We start from the raw sequence: 18,442 nt of genomic DNA on the forward strand, positions 1-18,442 counted from the left end.
ATTCTTTATGATGCCGAGATACTAGTCTACTGAGAGTTTTTTTTTATTATGAATTGCTGTTGGATTTTTAAAATGATTTTTCTACATTTATTGATGTTTTGTGTGATTCTTCTTCAATAGCCTGTCGATGTGGTGGATTAGTTGATTTATGAATGTTGAACCAGCCTCGCATACCTGGAATAAATCCCACTTGGTCATGGTGTATAATTCATTCCATACATTGTTTAGTTTGATTTGCTAATATTTTAAATGTTTTGTTGAGGATTTTTGCATCTCTATTCATGAGAGTTATTGGTCTGTAATTTTTTTTTCTGTCATGTCTTAGTCTGGTTTTGGTATTCAGGTAAAGCTGGCTTCATAGAATGAGTAAGGAAATAGTCCCTCTGTTTCTTCAGAAAAGAAGAATTTCCTCTTATTTTTCTTCTATTTTCTGAAAGATGTTTTGGAGAATTGGTCTGATTTATTTCTTAAATGTTTAGTAGAATTTACCTGTGAGCCCATCCTGGCCTGGTGCTTCCTGTTTCAGAAGGTTATCAATTATTGATGCATTTTCTGTAACAGATATAGGCCTATTCAGATCACCTATTTTTCTTCCTGCAATGGCTAATCTGCTTTTAATCCCACTCAGTATGTTTTTCATCTTTCATTTTAGTTTTCATCTCTTGAAGTTAGAATTGGGTCTTTTTAAAGTGTATTTGATGCCTCTATTTAACTTGTTGAACATATGGCATGAAGTTATAATGACTGTTTAAATGTCCTTATCTAGTAGCTTTGATACCTGAATCAGTTCTGTCTTGGTTTCAAGGTCTGAATGACCTGTGGCTGTTTTCCATCATTTCTTATTTCTCTTGGTTTTTGACCGAATGGTCTTGTTTCCTTGAATACCTGATGGTTTTTGATCAACTGCTGGACATAACATATGAAAACAAATGTACAGCTCGTTTGAGGCTCTGTAGCTTAGCTTCTTCCAGAAAGAATTTATGTTTGCTTCTGGCACTTGGCCAGCCGTGGGCACTGCAACCGCAGATGACCCTGATGCAGTCAGAGACTGCGGGGCCTCGAAGGTGGGGCCGGTGCTTGTGAGGGCTCTCGTGTCCCACTTCACCTTCTCTCCTTGGTCTGGCCCTTCGGGTTCTAAGCCTTGAGCGTTTGCCAACATACCCCTGCCTCCTACCTTGGTAGCCTGTATTCTTTTTTTTAGAGCAGAAATTTATTAAAATCCACCCATACTGTTTTAAAGAAAAAAGTATGTAGAGTGTCAACCTCAAGGCTATCGAGTCTGTTCTCAGAAGTACTTTGTAACAGGATGGAATTCTTCACTCTCCTCCCAACAAGATGCTTCTGTTTATTCCCCGAACATGATGCCTCTAAGTACACCGTTGTTGTGCCTCCAGCCCCATAAACGTCTCACTTTGCTGGAGTTGTCAGGAGCTGCCTTTTGTAGGTGTCTTCCTGGGAGAAGCAGCCTCTGGTGCTGGGGTCCTTCCTTTTAGTTTTCTTCTCTGAGCTTAATTCTGCATCGCCTTCATTACCCTCTGATGTCTTAAAGATGTTTTTTGCAAAATTTGCCTGGTTTTTCTTGTCCTTCTCATCAGGAGATTGGTACAGATGAACCAGCCTGTTGTGGCCCGAGGGGGGCTCTTCCCGGCCTGGCGTTTGAAGCAGAGCCCCCGCAGCAGACTGCCTGCTGTCCACTTAAGGTTGGCTTGAGAGCATCTCAACTTGCCTTGGACCAAGCACCCCACGTCCCGTGCAGGTTCCACCCCGTCCTCCTCTTGTGTGCCCTCTCTTGCTCATGCTGTCGTCCACCCAGGACTTCAGGCTGTAACGCTGGTTGTCTTTGCTTTGGTCCATTGGTCCCATCTCCATCTCCATCGCTGCCTCTGAGCTCAAGCCTGTGCTGTGTTTGGAACATTTCAGTTTCAGCTGTATCCCACAGCCTAGTTTCTCTGCTCTACTCACAGAAATTTATGTTCCTGCAAAACAGACCTGGTCATCACATCCCTCTGCTTGCACATGGCTGGCCTCTAGTTTCTAAGAGCTCCATCCACGCCCCTTAGTAGTCATCGGGGCGTCTGTCCCTTGGCCCGAACTTCCTCTAGCTTCATCTTCTTACTTTACTTGTTCCAGCAGTTTCTTAAACGTGCTTGGCTTTCCGAGAGACCTGAATGCTCTCCTCCTTTTGTCAGAGGCTTGTTATTTTCCTTATGCTTCCATGTTTAGCCCGGCTGTTACTCTTCTGGCATGGAATGGGGATGCAGTATGCATTGCTTAACTGATAAACAGCAGAGAAACAGGAGGAGGACTCCATCACTCGACCAGCGTGCACCTTTGTGATGCTGAGTAACGGGGGGGGGGGGGGGGGCAGCACAGAGGAGTCGGATGGTGCATGAACAGCCGTCCTGATAGATGGAGCAGAGATGAATGTGTGAAACACATGTGTCTGCAAAACTCAGTCCACTTAGTTTCTTAGGATTGAGGTTATGTTATGTTATTTTATTTTAAAAATGTTTTCTGTAATCTGTGCTCTTCTTGTTTTTTGTTAATTTCTTCAGTTGCTAATCCTAAGAGGACACCACCAGCCAGTCGCTGCTGTGGCATTTGGAAATAAAGTGAGTCCGCGTCTGCTCGGTTCTGCATCGCATGATTATGTCATAATGTGGAACCTGGGCAAAGGCAGAGAATGAGTGCTTCAAGGTAAAGGAAAATTTAAAGCGCATTTAAAAAATGCACAAAGGGAACGACTTGTTCTTAAATAAATATAAGAGGGTTTGGGATCATTTTTCATTCCTTTAACCTTGAAACCAGGTGTCTAAGCTGGATGTTCTGTGTGGGAAGCAGACCAGGCCATTCGGATCTAATGACCTTGGCTGTGCATGGAGCTGACATCACAGGCTCCTTAGTTTTCATCTCAAGATTATCTTATTTTGAAATCTGTGATTTTTGTGGAGAGCAGGTGGACAAGTTGAAATAGCCTTGACTTACAGAGACAGTGGTGAATCTACAGCTTAGAGTGGGAGACAGACCAGAAACATGTAGACAAACAGACAGTTGTGGGCAGTGCAGTGTGGTAGAGCAAGGAAATGCAGTGCTGGCAGGAAAGGTGGGCAGGACGTGCTGGGTGCTGCGGACTCTGCAGAGGCGGCATCTGGGCTGAAGAGGAGGAGCAGGAGGGGGAGGAGGAGGAGGGGGAGGAGGAGGAGGAGGAGGAGGGCCAGAGCAGGAGCCACTGTTTGAACAGCTGAGAACCAGCCCGTGTGGCTGGAGCTCAGTGATGTTAGGAGAGTCTTATCAGATGAAGTCAGAAGTTAGGTGGGTCATACAACTAGAACAAATAATTTAAAAATTTGTATGGAAACACAAGAGATGTCAAATAGCCAGAACAATCTTGAGAAAGAAGAACGGAGCTGGAGGAATCAGGCTCCCTGACTTCAAACTACAGTCATCAAAACAGTACAGTACTGGCACAAAAACAGACACGTAGATCAGCGGAACAGAATAGAGAGCTCAGAAATAAACCCTCACACTATGATTGATTATTCTATGACAAAGGAGGCAAGAATATACAGTGGGGAAAAGACAGTCTCTTTAATAAGTGGTCCTGGGAAAACTGGACAGCCACATGAAAAAGAATTCTCTAACACCATAAACAAAAATAAGCTCAAAATAGATTAAAAGCCTAAATGTAAGCTCAGAAACTATAAAACTCCTAGAAGAAAACAGAGGCAGAGCGCTTTTTAACATAAATTGTAGCAATGTTTTTTGGATTTGTGTCCTAAGGCAAAATAAAACAAAACAAAAAATAAACGAGATGTAATTAAACTTAAAAGCTTTTACAAAGTGAAGGAAATCATCTATAGAACAAAAAGACAACCTACTGAGTGAGAGAAAATATTTGCAAAGGAAGTGACTGATAAGGGATTAATATATGAAATATATAAAGAGCTCCTAGAACTCAACACCAGGAAACAAACAACCCGATCAAAAATGGACATTTTTCCAAAGAGGAGATGCTGATGGACAACAGACATGTGAAAAGGTGCTCAATATCACTAATTAATAGAGAAATGAAACTCAAAACCACAGTGATGTATCACCTCACACTTGTCAGAATAGCTATCATAAAAAAAAGCACAAGTAACAAATGCTGGTGAGGATGTGGAGAAAATGAAATCCTCTTACCCCGTTGGTGGGCATGGAAATTGGTGCAGCCACTGTGGAAAACAGGATGGAGCTTCCTCAAAAAAATAAAAGTAGAGCTACCATATGACCCTGCAATTCCACTCCTGAGTATATATCCAAAAAGACCAAAACCACTAAGTTGGAAAGATAGATGCATCCCAGTATTCACAGCAGCACTATTCATAATAGCCAGGACACGGAAGCAACCTAAATGTCCATCCACAGATGAACAGATAAAGAAGACGTGGTACACATAAACAGTGGAATATTAGCCACAAAAAAAGAATGAAATTTTGCCATTTGCAACAACATGGATGGATTGGAGGGCATTATGCTAAGTGAAATGTGTCAGAGAAAGACAAAATACTGTATAATCTCACTTATATGTGGAATCTAAAAAAATGAAACAAATGAGTATATATAACAACAGAAACAGGAGATAGGATCAAGATGGTGGAGTAGGAGGACGTGCGCTCACTCCCTCTTGCAGGAACACTGGAATCACAACTAACTGCTGAAGAATCATTGACAGAGGGACACTGGAACTCACCAAAAAAGACACCCCACATCAGAGACAAAGGAGAAGCTGCAATGAGATGGTAGGAGGGGCTCAATCACGTTAAAATCACATCCCATAAGTGCTGGGTGGGTGACTCACAAACTGGAGAACAGTTATACTGCAGAGGTCCACCCACTAAAGTGAGGGTTCTGAGCCCCAGGTCAGGCTTCCCAACTTGGGAGTCCAGCAACAGGAGGAGGAATCCCCAGAGAATCAGACTTTGAAAGCCAGTGGGATTTGATTGCAGGACCTCCACAGGACTGGGGGAAACAGAGACTCCACTCTTGGAGGGCACACAAAAAAGTGTGCTCACCAGGACCCAGGGTGAAGGAGCAGTGAGCACACAGGAGACTGAACCAGACCTACCTGCTGGTGTTGGAGGGTTGCCTGCAGAGGTGGGGGCAGCTGTGGCTCACCGAGGAGACGGGCACTGGCGGCAGGGGTTCTGGGAAGTGCTCATTGGCGTGAGCCCTCCCAGAGTCCACCATTAGCCCCACCAAAGAGCCTGTGGGCTCCAGTGCTGGGTCGCCTCAAGCCAAACATCCAACAAGGTGGGAACACAGCCCCACCCATTAGCAGACAAGCAGATTAAAGTCTTACTGAGCTCCGCCCACCCAGCCCAACCTACCATCAGGAAGCACACAGGAGCCTCTGAGATAGCTTCCTCCACAAGAGGGCAGACAGCAGTATCAAGCCTTATCAGCAGTATTTCATCTTGTGGAACTGAAAACCACAGCCACAGAAAGAGAGAGAAAATGAAAAAGCAGAGGACTTTGTACCAGATGAAGGGACAGGATAAAACCCCAGAAAAACAACGAAATGAAGAGGAGATAGGCACCCCTCCAGAAAAAGAATTCAGAATAATGATGGTGAAGATGATCCAGGACTTTGAAAAAACACTGGATGCAAAGATTGAAAAGTTTACCAAAGACCTAGAAGAATTAAAGAGCAAACAAACAGAGATATGCAACACAATAACTGAAATGAAAAATACACTAGAAGGAACCAACAGCAGATTAACTGAGGCAGAAGAGCGAATAAGGGACCTGGAAGACAGAATGGTGAAAATCACTGATGCGGAAAAGAAAAAAGAATGAAGAGAACTGAAGACAGCCTAAGAGACCTCTGGGACAATGTTAAACGTGCCAACATTAGCATTATAGGGGTCCCAGAAGGAGAAGAGAGAGAGTGCCGAGACCAGCTCGGCGACTCGAGGTGAGTGACGGGTGCTGCAAGCTTGAAGAAAACACAGACACAGACTGAAGAGAAAGATGGGCGGGGGGGGGGGGGGGGGGGCTCAAGACCTCTCGGATCAAGAGCCTTGCTGACTCATCCCACGTTGCTTTTATTGGTTTCTCGGCTAACATTCTCAGGTTACTCCCATAAACAATCAAAGGCCTCACATGACTGAGGCAATTATCTTTGTTTGCTTCCTGGGTCCGAGTTGAGCAGGTGTGGATTTGAGCTGGGCCTGGAGAGCAAAACAGCCCTGGGGGCAGGAGACCTCTCTCAGATATTAGGGGTCTGTGCCCCACCCCTGTTGGCCCCTCTGCAGCTGTGCCTGTCTTAGGTTGTTACTCCCTTGAGGAATCTTACCCGTCTCTGGCTAACCAGTCATCCTCCAGGGCCAAACAGGGTGATATAAGGAAGGCTCTATGCCCCCATAGTCTCCACGCCCCGCACCCTCAGCTCCTCCACTGCTCAAGCAGGACATTCTGAATCCCATCGCTCGGCCCACATACTTTTAACATTTTCAAGGTTTCAGAAAGGCTCCTGAATGTCTTCCCACAAGAGAGAAAGGACCCGAGACAATCTTGGAAGAGATTATAGCTGAAAACTTCCCTAACATGGGAAAGGAAATAGCTACCCAAGTCCAGGAAGCGCAGAGGGTCCCAGGCAGGATAAATCCAAGGAGAAACACGCCAAGACATATAGTAGTCAAACTGACAAAAATTAAAGACAGAGAAAAGTTATTAAAAGCAACAAGGGAAAAATGACAAATAGCATACAAGGGAACTCCCATCAGGTTAACAGCTGATTTCTCAGCAGAAACTCTGCAAGCCAGAAAGGAGTGGCATGATATATTTAAAGTGATGACAGGGAAGAACCTACAACCAAGAATACTCTACCCTGCAAGGATCTCATTCAGATTCCACGGAGAAATCAAAAGCTTTGCAGACAAGCAACAGCTCAGAGAATTCAGCACCACCAAACCAGCCCTACAACAAATGCTAAAGGAACTTCTCTAAGTGGGAAACGTAAGAGAAGAAAAGGATCTACAGAAACAAAAACAAAACAATTAAGAAAATGGTAATAGGAACATACATATCGATAATTACCTTGAATGTAAATAGACTAAATGTACAAACCAAAAGATACAGACTGGCTGAATGGATACAATAACAAGACCCATATATATGCTGTCTCCAAGAGACCCACTTCAGACCTAGGGACACATACAGACTGAAAGTGAGGGGACAGAAAGATATATTTCATGCAAACGCAAATCAAAAGAAAGCTGGAGTAGTGATACTTATATCAGATAAAATAGACTTTAAAATAAAAAATGTTACAAGAGACAAGAAAGGACATTACATAAAGATCAAGAGATCCATCCAAGAAGAGGAGATAACAATTATAAATATATATGCACCCAATATAGGAGCACCTCAGTACATAAGGCAAATGCTAACAACTATGAAAGAGGAAATGCAAAGCAGAAATAGAGACCCAGATGTAGAGAACAAACACATGGACACCAAGTGGGGAAAGTGGGGAGGGTTGGGGGGGAAGGAATTGGGAGATTGGGATACCAAATTGTACACTCTAAATGTATGCTATTTATTGTCTGTTAACTGTATCTCAGTAAAAGTTCTTAAAAAAAAAAAACAACCAGAAATAGACTCACAAATATAGAGAACAAACTAGTGGTTACCAGTGGGCAGAGGGAAGGTGGAGGGGCAGGATGAGGTGGGGATTAAGAGACACAGACTACCGTGTGTACAATAGGGAAGCAACAAGGATGCCTTGTACAGCACAGAGGACGAGCCAATAGTGTACAATGACTGTAAGCAAAGTGTAACTTAAATTGTGAATCACTGTGCTCTACACCTGAAACATGTAATACTGTACATCAACTACACCTCACTTAAAAACAAAGTTAAAAAAGCAAAAGTTAGGTGGGGATCATATTAAGGAGTTTGAATTTTATACAATTGCATTGAGAATTTGTAGAATTGCCCTAAGCATCAAATGTCAAGTAATCTTGGACATTAGTACCTACACTCGTCTGTTCCTCACCTTCCCTTAAGTTATAGTGTGGCATCCGTGCACACCACCAGCTCACACACACGTGTGTGTACATCAGATACACATGCAGCACACACACGTTCATATCTAGTATTCATACACACACGTGCAATCACACATGCACACACACGTTATATGTGTTTACACACACTGCACACAAACGTATGCACACACATGCAGTGCATAGGCACACAGTGTATACACGCATATATACACACACAGCACACATGTACACAGCACGTATACACACACGTACACTACACGCACACATACGCGTGCGTACGTACACACGTGTTCACACAGACGCATGTTGGTCTGAACGCTGCTCACCTCCCTGCCCCTGTGCCCTGGGGTTTTGCACTGGCCTCTGACTGCCTGCTGCAAGCTTCCCGAAGGGTCCCTCTGCGTCTGCGCGGTGCCCGCGTGTCTCGCCTCCCCCTGCACGTGCGGAAGCAGCGGGCCCTGGCTGCCCCTCCGCGCTGGGCCGGCTCGGGCCTGCGGCAGCCCCCCGCCTGCCTCAGGGGCTCTGCCCTCGCGGGCCCTTTGCCCCATCCCCTCCTGCTTTGACTTTCCCTAGGGCTTTGCCCCCTCTGGTGCTCTGCGGAGCTGAGTTACTTACCTCGTCTACTGGGGTCTGAATGCCTCCCGCCCCCACCGCGGAGGCGGGGCTTGTCTGTCAGCTTCCTGGACATGTGTGTCCCGGCGGCCGAGGGGCGTCCGGGGAAGCAAGGGCACACGCGGGTCCTCGAGGTGGGCCGCCCAGAACAGAGCCTAGGGGAGACAGGGGCGTGCTTTCCATTCGGTGGGCCCTGGGTCTCGACAGCCTCAGAGTCTCCGGGCCAGACCCGCTGGGCGCCGAGCCTTTGCCGCCTGCTGCTGGCCGGTCCAGTGGCCTCCCTGGGAGCCGCAGGCCGCCGCCTCGTGGCCGCGGGCCTGCAGGCCGGCCTGGAGACCTCCTCCTGGTGGGGTGAGGCCCCGGGGCCGAGGCCGAAGCGGGCACCGCAGGTCACTGGCCAGGCCTGGGGCCGGGGTGGACGCAGGGAGGAGGGAGGATGGGACCCTTGACTCGCCCGGAGCGTGTGCAGGGCCTTCCCCACCACCCGCCATCCTCGTGACGCAGAGTCGCTCCCCTAGGGACGATCCCCGGGTGCCACGTATTTCCAGAGGGCTTTTCAATGTTGCCAATATTCCCAAAGAGCCGAAAGCAAACCAGAGCTCACGTTATTCTGCATGTAATCCTAGAGTAGAGGGTTGTGCTGTCAGCATCGCCCGTGAGGTCATCACGGTGGAGACACTGATGACCCAGCTCCCTCCAGGGCGACCTCCGCGAGGGACCATCCTCGGCGCCCTTTTGGGAAGGGTGCTGTGTTTAAGGCTTAGTCCCCACGATCATGTTGCTGCGGTGGGTGCTGGAAACAGGATACTCACGCTGGACGTTGAGGTGAGACCCGTCACCCAGTGCAGCCCTGGCCCAGGTGCCGGGCCCCCGCCTCTTCCAGCAGTGTTCGCACATGGGGCTGTCTTTGGAAAGATGCTCGGGGCAGTGAATGAAAACCTTTGTTTATCTTCTGGTTGGGAAGCACTGCACCCAGATACTGTTGACCTATGTAAATCAGGACACTTCTCCAGGAGGGCTGGGCCGCGGGCCTGCGGAGCACCGGAGCAGTACGCCCGCAGTGCTCAGATCGGCTCCTGCTTCAGCGGTCTCTCCACGGCCCGGAGAGCTTCGTGCTTTTCTCTCTTCCATCAGAGTTTGCTTTCCATCAAGGAGCGGACCCTCCTGCCTTAACTCTTGGTTGGGATGAGTTTAAGTAGGTGTGTCGCCTCTTGCAGGTTCTGCGCTCTGGGGGCTTGGCTCGCTGGCCGGCCGGAGGCCAGGCCCTGGAGAGCCGACGGTTTGGGGGCGGCTCACGCTGCCTCGCTTGGAATTCACCTTCTGCCCGAGGCTTAGCTCGGAGGCAGATTTTCCAGGGCCTGCAAGGAGTTTTCTTACCATTTCTACTGTAAAAACCTTGCTTACCGACGGCCTCGGGTGAGCCGGGAGGTTTGGCGTACAGAGTGTGTGTTTCTGTCCTCGAGGAGTTTTTGGCCAAAGTGTGACGTTGAGGTTCACACAGAAGGAAAGGTCCCCGTCATCGTGAGGTCCGATGGTGGAGGTCAGCCGGGGTCAGGGCGGGGCTGTGAGCTTGTTCAGTGACACGCTGGCATTTGCTGTAAATACTTAAAACGTTTTGTGCAGACACCTTTGATGGTCAGCTGGGTGAGCACGAGGTCACCCCCCACACCTAATAAAGCCCCGACTTCACGTCGGGGCAGCGACCCCAGGACGAACAGGAGGACACTTAGCGCCAGTGTTCGAAGGACGGCAGCGAGTGGTACAGGGAGGTGCCCGCCTGGCGCGGAGTGCGGCCGCCTCTGCAGGGCCGTCGGGGCAGGCCTGCGGCAGGGGCCGCGAGCGCGGGGTCGCGGTGGGGCGCCCGGGACACGGCTGCAGGGCTGGGCGGGGGCGGGGGCCGTGGGGGAGGGGGAGGGTCGGCCTCGGTCGGTCTGTTTCTCCCGTCGCGGCTCCCGCGGCCGGGACTTGGCGCCTCCTTCCTGCCTCAGCCTCCGAGTCTCAGCTTCCAGGTGTACACACAGCACGCTTCACAGCTGGACGAGGGGATGATGTGAAGCGGAGTCGATCCTCACAGAGGCGTCTCCGTGCGGCCATCTGGCGGCCTCAGAGGACCGCTGATACCTGCCGCGGCACCGGTGCCGACCCCCCTTCCGCACCCCCGCAGGGCCGGTGTGCGCCGGCCGAGCTGCGGGCTCTCCGGGGCCCGGGGACGGCGGCCGAGGTCGGCGCCCGGCGCGCTCGCGTCGTCACCTCGGCGTGCGAGGGCCGCACCTCGGGGGCCCGGGGCGGGCGTCGGAGCGCGGCCGCGCGGGGGCGCTCGGGGGCGCTCGGGGCCGCGCCGTCGGTTCTCGGCCGCCGCCACGCGCGTGCCGGCGGAGGGGGCCTCTCCTGGACTGCAGCCTGGCGTTTGGGCCGGACGCCGGGCGTGGGGGGGGGCCGGGCCGGGGCCGCGGCCCGCTCTGCTGACCTGGCGTTCCCGGCGGCCGAGCCCGCGGCGGGACCCTGCGCCTCCCGGGATCGGGCCCTCGGAGAGCTACACCTCCGTGCACCTCCACGGCGTACCCCCGGGCCCCGCAGAAGGGCCGCGTCCCCGAATCAGGAGAGGCGTTCAGAACCAAATTGGGCTTAAGTAGACAATAACTCAGAACGCAGGCTCGGTTCCCACCCGACGCCCAGGCAGTTCACCGTGCGTTACCTCAGTCACCAGGTGAGGACGCTGCCTGGGGTCATGGGGGAAACACGGAGGGCGGCTGACAGGCATCTGCAGAGACAGACAGGAGGGAGGTCGTGAAACTGCTTCTCTGGTCACCTGGGAGCTTCCGTCTGGGGAAACCGAGTTGCAGAGCTCTGGGGCAGGCGGTCGGGGCCAGAACCCCAGCTCCACGGCTTCCCGCTGCGGCCGGCGGGTGAGCCGCGGGGCCTCCCGTCCCGGCTGTGCCGTGGACGCCATCCCTCAGTCGCCTCAAGGGGGTGTGAGAATGCGAGCTGAGGTTTGCAAAACAGGAGCGTGTGCCTGTGGCGGAGCCCCTGGAGGGCCACAGAGTAGCTGGTCCTTCCCAGCCAGGGTGCAGGTGGCAGCAGCCTCCTCGCCTCTTCCCAGCACTGCTGATGAAGCGCCGGGAACGTCTCCGGCCGCCTCTTGCCTGCGTCTTCCAAACCCGTAGGCTGTTATGTCTGGCAATGTGTATTTCCTGTATGATTCCTGTGTCTTTAATCGTATTCCTATAGTTTTATTGTTTTTCTGCTTATTATTTTCTCCTTTAGATAACGATTCACAGAAATTAATTTGTAATTGGGTAGAAGCATTAGTTCAAGCTATAGCAATGATGGCCAGATGTTTACCTCTTCTAAAGAAACGTGTGTCTGTCCAAAGGTTTGGGACCGTCGTGTGGGATCATTCATGTACAGCTCGTCCGTGTTAACAGGTAACTTCAAACATTCGTGTATTTTCTGTCCGTGGGCCACGTGAAACCAAACGTGTATACTAATCCGCAGGCAGAGCTGTGGCGTTCGACGGGGTCTGAGTCCATGTATCAATCTCAGGGATAAAGCATCTTTCTTGGAATTATGTTGGAATTATTTTCCTGAAATTACCTGTGGGGACTTTGACTGTTAACAATTACAAACTTGATTTTGATGTCATCTATAAAGTTTTTAAGGACATACAGTGTTTTTCAATACTCATGTACCATAATTCTCCTTCTAATTCTTGACAGTTTAGATTGAGGATAAGTTTTCTATGAAATGACATCCTAGGCAACAATTAAAAAAAAAAGACATTCATTTAATTGCTGTTTTCACCACTAATTCCAGAATTTCCAAAACTCGTGTTCACTTACAGTTTCTACTTCCTGGTGAAGAACTTACTTTGGAAAAGTTCACACGTGGCTAAAAGAAATATGAAAGTAAAACTGTCAGCTCTCAGTGTAAACTCTCCCTCCAACAGCCTCCCCACTCCTGAGCCTCCTCCTGGACCAGAGGAGTCAGCAGCTGGTCGCCGGCCGTGCGGATGGCCAGGTGAGAGCCCCAGGGTAACTCCAGTGGTCAGGCATTATCACGACCAGGTGAGCCTGTGCCCAAAGGTCTCCGTTTCACGTGTGCTCTGTGTCCTGCGCTGAGGCCATACCTCCGGCACCTGGGGGGGGTTTCATACCAACTGGCCTTGCCTGCAGAGACAATCGGTCCTCTGTAAAAGCTTGTGCAACCATTCGTGTCAGCTTTATATATTTTGAGAGATTTGAAGATATTTGGTCTTTTTTAAAATTTAGTGTTCAGGTCAACAGTTGAGGTTTACTGCACAAAGTGTGGATACTGTTCTCTTCTCCAAAAGCGGCTGTTGGTGTAATTTGGGAAAGACGTTGTGTGAGGATGTAACCCAGGGCCTCCTGCGTGTCTGCTCTGCTTTCCCACTGAGCTCCTCCGATGCCTCTGTCCCGGACGTGGGGGTCTCCCCCACGACACCGGCAGGGGTCCCGCCGTTCACCTAGTGCCGACACGGTCTACCTGGAGATGGGTGAGGGCTCAGTCCCACACGACTGCCCCCCTTCAGATGCGGGTCCCCAGGTCCCCCACAGCTGCCCTGGGACGGGGCTGTGAGTCGGAGGTTCCCACGACCCCTTCCTTCCTCCGTGTGATGAACACAGATGAGCAGCCAGAGGAAGGTCTGCACACGGCGAGGTCTGCGAGGGTCCTCAGCGCAGGAGCTTCTGCTCCCGTGGATGTGGGGGGCATCGCCCCCGCCCCCACCACCCAGGGAGGATGTTCTCACCCACCTGGGCCTCCCTGAACCTGTCCCTTAGGGATTGTTAGGGAGGCTCACTGCTTAGGCAGGGTTGATCCCATCCTCGGGGGTGGGGGATTGAAATCCATCTCCAGCCCCCCTGCCCTCCCCAGAGGTCAGGGGTGGTTCCCCTGGCAGCCGGCCCCCATGCTTAGGGGACCTGAGAGCTTTACAAAAGTCACCTCATTAACATAACAAGCGACACCGTGGTCACTCTCGTCTGGATATTCCTGTGTCAGGACCAGGTCCGAGACCACGTATCTGTTTCTTGTGTGACTGTATCAGGGGATTTTGGAAACTGAGATAATTGTTTCCCTTTTGACAGAGCGGACCGCTATTACCCGTGTTGAGCTGTTGCCCGGGGACGTGTCGGTTGTGTCCACGTGCTGTTTGGAGGGGCCGGGCATGCGGCCCTGGGGACAGGAGCACACGTGCTCGGTCCAGTGTTTTGCAGAAGGCGGGTGACCTCTGGGTTGGGTCTGCACCTCAAGTCGGCACTGCCCCCCGATGTGCTGTTAGGAGGACGCCCCCTGGGTTTGGGGACGAGGGAGGGAAGGACGGGCGGCCAGAGAAGAGCCGCCCGGGGGTCTCTCGAGGGCCGTCTCTCATCCTGTCGGCCCCCTGCTCACTCTTCTCCTTGGCTTCCTGCGTTTCATTGGACCCCCTGGTGAGAGTCCCATGTCTACACGTGTCCTCGCGTGTCGAGACATGCTTTGCTTTTCCAGGTTCGGATCTTCAGTTTGGCTGAAGGACACCATTGTCGCTGTGGGACGCATGTTGACCTGAGGAAAAAGAGAGAGAGTTTCTCCAGCAGGAGGGTCGAGTCCAAGCCGTGCCGCCGGCCAGGTGATGCCCGCAGACCCTCCCAGGGGACTCGGGACCACAGCCCCCTGTTTGGGGGTGGGGGGTGGGGCGAAGCCAGGGTCCTGGCGCCAGGCAGGTCTTGTGGGAGCGGATGGGCTGGGGGGGTGGAGGCTTGTCTTGGTGACCAGAGGGTGCCCGTTCCCCCAGGGCAGCCGCAGGGAGGTCCAGGGCCCGTGGCTTTTCAGCTGCGCCCACTTGGAGGGCCCAGCCCCCGTGTCCCCGCTGGTCACCCCTCCCTCCCCCCACCCCCCCAGCTGTCCCCATCGCCAGGTGCCCTGATACCTGCCTCTCTGTCCCAGAAGGAGCTGACACTGCCGGAGTTAGTGTATTTTACTGTTTGATCCAGACACGGACTCTCTTTCATAGGCAGATGCGTCCGTTCATTTTCTTGTTGGAGCAGATGTGTCTCTGCTCTGCTCCCCTTCGAGTTTACCAGGATTCTTTCTTTCAGTCTGTGATACAGACATATGAATATGTATATTTATATATACTGCATATTTATATATTTTTTGGTTAATGGCTTTAAGCTGTTTCTTTTTAAAGTAGGTCAGAAATTGCCTTTATCTGTTAGATCTATCTTTTCCTTACGTGTTTGCCTTGGCTTTCATTATTTCTTGTGTAAATACCCATTTATTACGAAGTAAACCTGAAGCCCACTTTAGCAATTCACGGTTAATCTCACAGCAGACCGTGTCCTCCTCACCCTCTTTCTGTGGCTCTGTCCTTGGGACCGCGTCCCTCTCCCTGCAGGCCTCGTGATGTAGGGTAACGTTTATCTCTCGCCTTTACGATGTGTAAGCCTGAGGGTTTTTCTGGATTCACGATCTGAGTTATTCCACCAACATGCATCTCCCACAACATCCCACTGGGTCAACTTGTTAGCCTTGACCTTGACAAATCAGTTTAATGTCGCATCTCAGTTTGTCAGTACTTCTGTCCCTAGAAGACAGTCAGCCTCCTTCCACGAAGGCACTGGACACAGGAGAAGAGGTTGAGGTGACACTTCCTGTCCTGAGCCTGGCGCCTTGTAACTGTGGACTGTAAGTACCGTGAACTCTGCCACGGCCATGTGGAGAAAGCTCCTAAATTAGGTTTGTTTTTTCTACAATGACTACAATAAAACCAAGTTATCCTCGTCTGTTTGAGTGATAACCCTAAGTGTTCTTAGGATTGCATATTTTAAGTCTTCAGGTTGATAATCTTGACCATTTTTAAGCCTGTTTACTTAAAAAAATGAGATTATTTTTAATTTTCTTCACCCAAATCTAGAAGGATCTTGACTTCTATAGTAGGGCAAAGCGTAACGTTGGCACAACTCATTCTAAACTTACCCCATCTCTGCCGTATATCATACCTTTAAACTCGACCCCAAATGAATTTTACTTATCTCTGTGTGTGATAGAAATGTTTTAAATATTCAGCAACATAAGGAAGCCACTGTTTAGCTCTGATCAGACGAATGTGTTGTGATTTCATTGCCCTTGGCTCTGCACAGAGTGTGGAGCCCTCTGGAGGTGACTCAAGACCTGCCTCTGGTCCTGCTGGGGTGGGAGACCTGAGGAGGCTGCTGGGGCGGCTGCAGCCCTGCTGTGCTTGCCCGGCAGGCAGCCATGTCTTTGCACAGCTGCCCCTGCCTGGTCCAGAATGGTGCCTGGCCCGAACTTGAGCTGACTAGGGGGTCTGAGGCCTTGGGTCCCCACCGTTGCTCAGGGAGCAGTGCTCCCATTTCTGCTGAGACTCACGTGGTCTCCCTGCAGCTGTGTTGGAGGCTGAGGATCCAAGAACATGGGGCTGTTGGAGGCCAGGTGGCCGAGGCTGCTGTTTGGCTTTGTGCACAGGTGCATGTGGGACACAGGTGCCCGTGGAGGCCTCTGTGAGTCCAGGTCTGATGAAACCAGAGGGGGCTGATCAGTCAGATCACAGCCTGCGTCTGGTTTGTAAATTGAAAAACAAAGAAGACACGGCAAGTCTGTGCTTGCCTTGGTGTAAACGCTGCTATCCGTCAGTTTCCGCCTTTGCCAGCTCTGCCTGGCAGGGTGTTCTGTGCAGCCGTCATGCAGGCCTGGAGCCCTAGGGCCGAGACGCCTACCTGTGCTGGGTCTTGTGGAGGCCACAGGTGCTGACCTCTTGTGAGGTCGGAAGAGAGAAAAACTTTGGATCAGAGTTGAGTGGGACCAGGCGTGTGGCCCTTCGAGCTCCGTCTTCCCTCGCCTGTCGGATGTGCTGAGAGGCTGTAAGCGATGGGACCCTCAGGTCCCCAGGTCGTGTGTCATCTGCTCCCTCCCAGGGACCCAGTGCGGGCTCTCGGTGCCTGGAGCTGAGAAAGAAGATCAGGACGCTTTTTTCTCTTTTGCTTTTAAAATCAGTCTTTCTTCCGGGAATGCCCACTGCCTGTGGATTGAAAGCTCCACTGGTTTATTCATATTTAACTTGGCAAACTTTGAATTGGAGGCCGTTTTACATGACACGGGTAAGACCTCGGTTCTAAGAATCTTTCTCTGTCTGACATTTGGGGGGAGGGCCGTCATTTGAATGTGAGGACGAGATGCTTTGGTGCCTAGAGGCAGCCTCTCTCACCAGGCTTGCAGGTCACTTCTGCCCAGGCCTGGCCTCTCCTGGCGTCCCCAGTCCCGCCGGCAGCCCTGGCCCTGCCTCCTTGCCCTCTGCCTCCTGTGTGTATCGCGCATCCACCCCTCAGGCCCCTGCCGGGCTCGGCCAGGGCCTTGTTGGGGACTCCGAGGTCGGCTCTGTCCCTGCTCCAGCTGCAGCCTTGGCCTGGTGCCTGGTCACCCCCACCCCTGTTGGGCTGAGTGACGGTCTGGTCTCCTCACCTCTCCTGGTGTCCGCAGGCCTCCAGGCTCGGCGCCCACTGTCCGCTGAGCTGCGGGGATGACCGACTCCTGTCTGCCCCCCCGGCCCCCCTTGTGTGCACTGCAGCCGAGGCCGCTCCTGAGCCGGCTGCCTGCTCTGTGCCCGGAGGGCTGCGGCTGCTCTGCAGTGGAGCCCAGGCCACACCTCACCCCCTCCTGGGAAGTCACTCCCCCCTTGTCATCTGTCCACTCACGTGGCTGTCTTGAACTCTCCAAGCCTCCGCTCGCCTCAGGGCCGATGCCTGTCCCTCCCTCCTACTGGCCTGTCTTTTAAGATCCAGCTAGAGGCCCCCTAGACCCAGCTCTGCGTCCTCCCGGGGACGCTGTCCTTCCCAGCACCTGCGTCCAAATGTCCTCATGTCCCAGCCCCGGCCCAGCCTGTGTGCAGCGGGCGCTCAGGGAGCCGGCAGGAGGGCCTCGCGGCCGCTCTCACCCCTGACGTGTTGCTTGTTTGTTTCTCTTGGCTGGAAATGAAGATTTCAGGAGCCTCAGCGTTCGAGGTGCGGGCTCGTGGGCCCTGATGAGCAGCAGCCGTGGTCGCAAGGTGAGTGGTGACCCTTCGCTGTGTGTGGACGCGGCACCGCGCACCCCTCTGCGCCGGGGCGGCGGCTGCTCCCGAGACCGTGTGTGAATGTTCAGGGGCTCACGCGGCTCTGCAGGCGGTGTGACCGCTGGCACAGCTACAGCCGTGTGCATGGTCGCATCCACAGTTAACTCTCTCACCCTCGTCCGTGCAGGCCCTCTGCTTGCTCACCTTCTTGTTCAGAAATGAGGTCGCCCTGGTGGAGGTGGACCCGGCCGCCCTGGTGAGATCCCAGCAGCGCCCGCGCGCGGGCAGGGCTCTGTCGGTGCTGCCCAGGTACGCTCTTCAGGAGGGATGCACACGTGCGGGTGTACCACCGGCAGAGTGCACATTCCCTGTTACCGTAAGAAGTAGACGTGAAGTTTAGTAAACTCCAACTATACCAGCCCTGTTTAAAGAGCCATGGCTCTCGTGTTCAAAACTAAATGCCTTGTGGTTTATTTTCATGTGAAACGTTATTTCAGGATAGAATGTAGACTTCACAGCAGCACTTTTATTAAAAATATGAATTCATTTTTAGCAGGATAAGGGTAAGCTTGATGGTTTACCTCACTTCCAAATACTGCACGTCCATATCTGCTCACTCAGTTGTTTGAAACCGTCTTTCAGGTGCATGTTTCCTTGAGACACTCCATCATATGTTTGCTCTCAGAGACCAGTTTTGTTTTGTTTGTTTGCT

General features: G+C 51.8%; 1 protein-coding gene across 1 annotated transcript in view; it reads left to right on the forward strand.

Moving 5' to 3' along the window:
• The window catches only part of WDR27 (WD repeat domain 27), a 64,071-nt gene that overhangs the window by 11,251 nt on the left and 34,378 nt on the right, over positions 1–18,442 (forward strand). The window contains 10 exon segments of the mRNA XM_057738737.1: positions 2,556–2,697; positions 9,367–9,491; positions 12,040–12,091; positions 12,613–12,683; positions 14,172–14,292; positions 15,254–15,379; positions 16,234–16,243; positions 16,677–16,780; positions 17,657–17,724; positions 17,918–18,043. Coding sequence (XP_057594720.1) covers positions 2,556–2,697; positions 9,367–9,491; positions 12,040–12,091; positions 12,613–12,683; positions 14,172–14,292; positions 15,254–15,379; positions 16,234–16,243; positions 16,677–16,780; positions 17,657–17,724; positions 17,918–18,043 — 945 coding nt within the window.

The sequence above is a fragment of the Hippopotamus amphibius genome, chromosome 6 (genome assembly GCF_030028045.1).
Source record: "Hippopotamus amphibius kiboko isolate mHipAmp2 chromosome 6, mHipAmp2.hap2, whole genome shotgun sequence".
Classification (NCBI taxonomy): Eukaryota; Metazoa; Chordata; class Mammalia; order Artiodactyla; family Hippopotamidae; genus Hippopotamus; species Hippopotamus amphibius.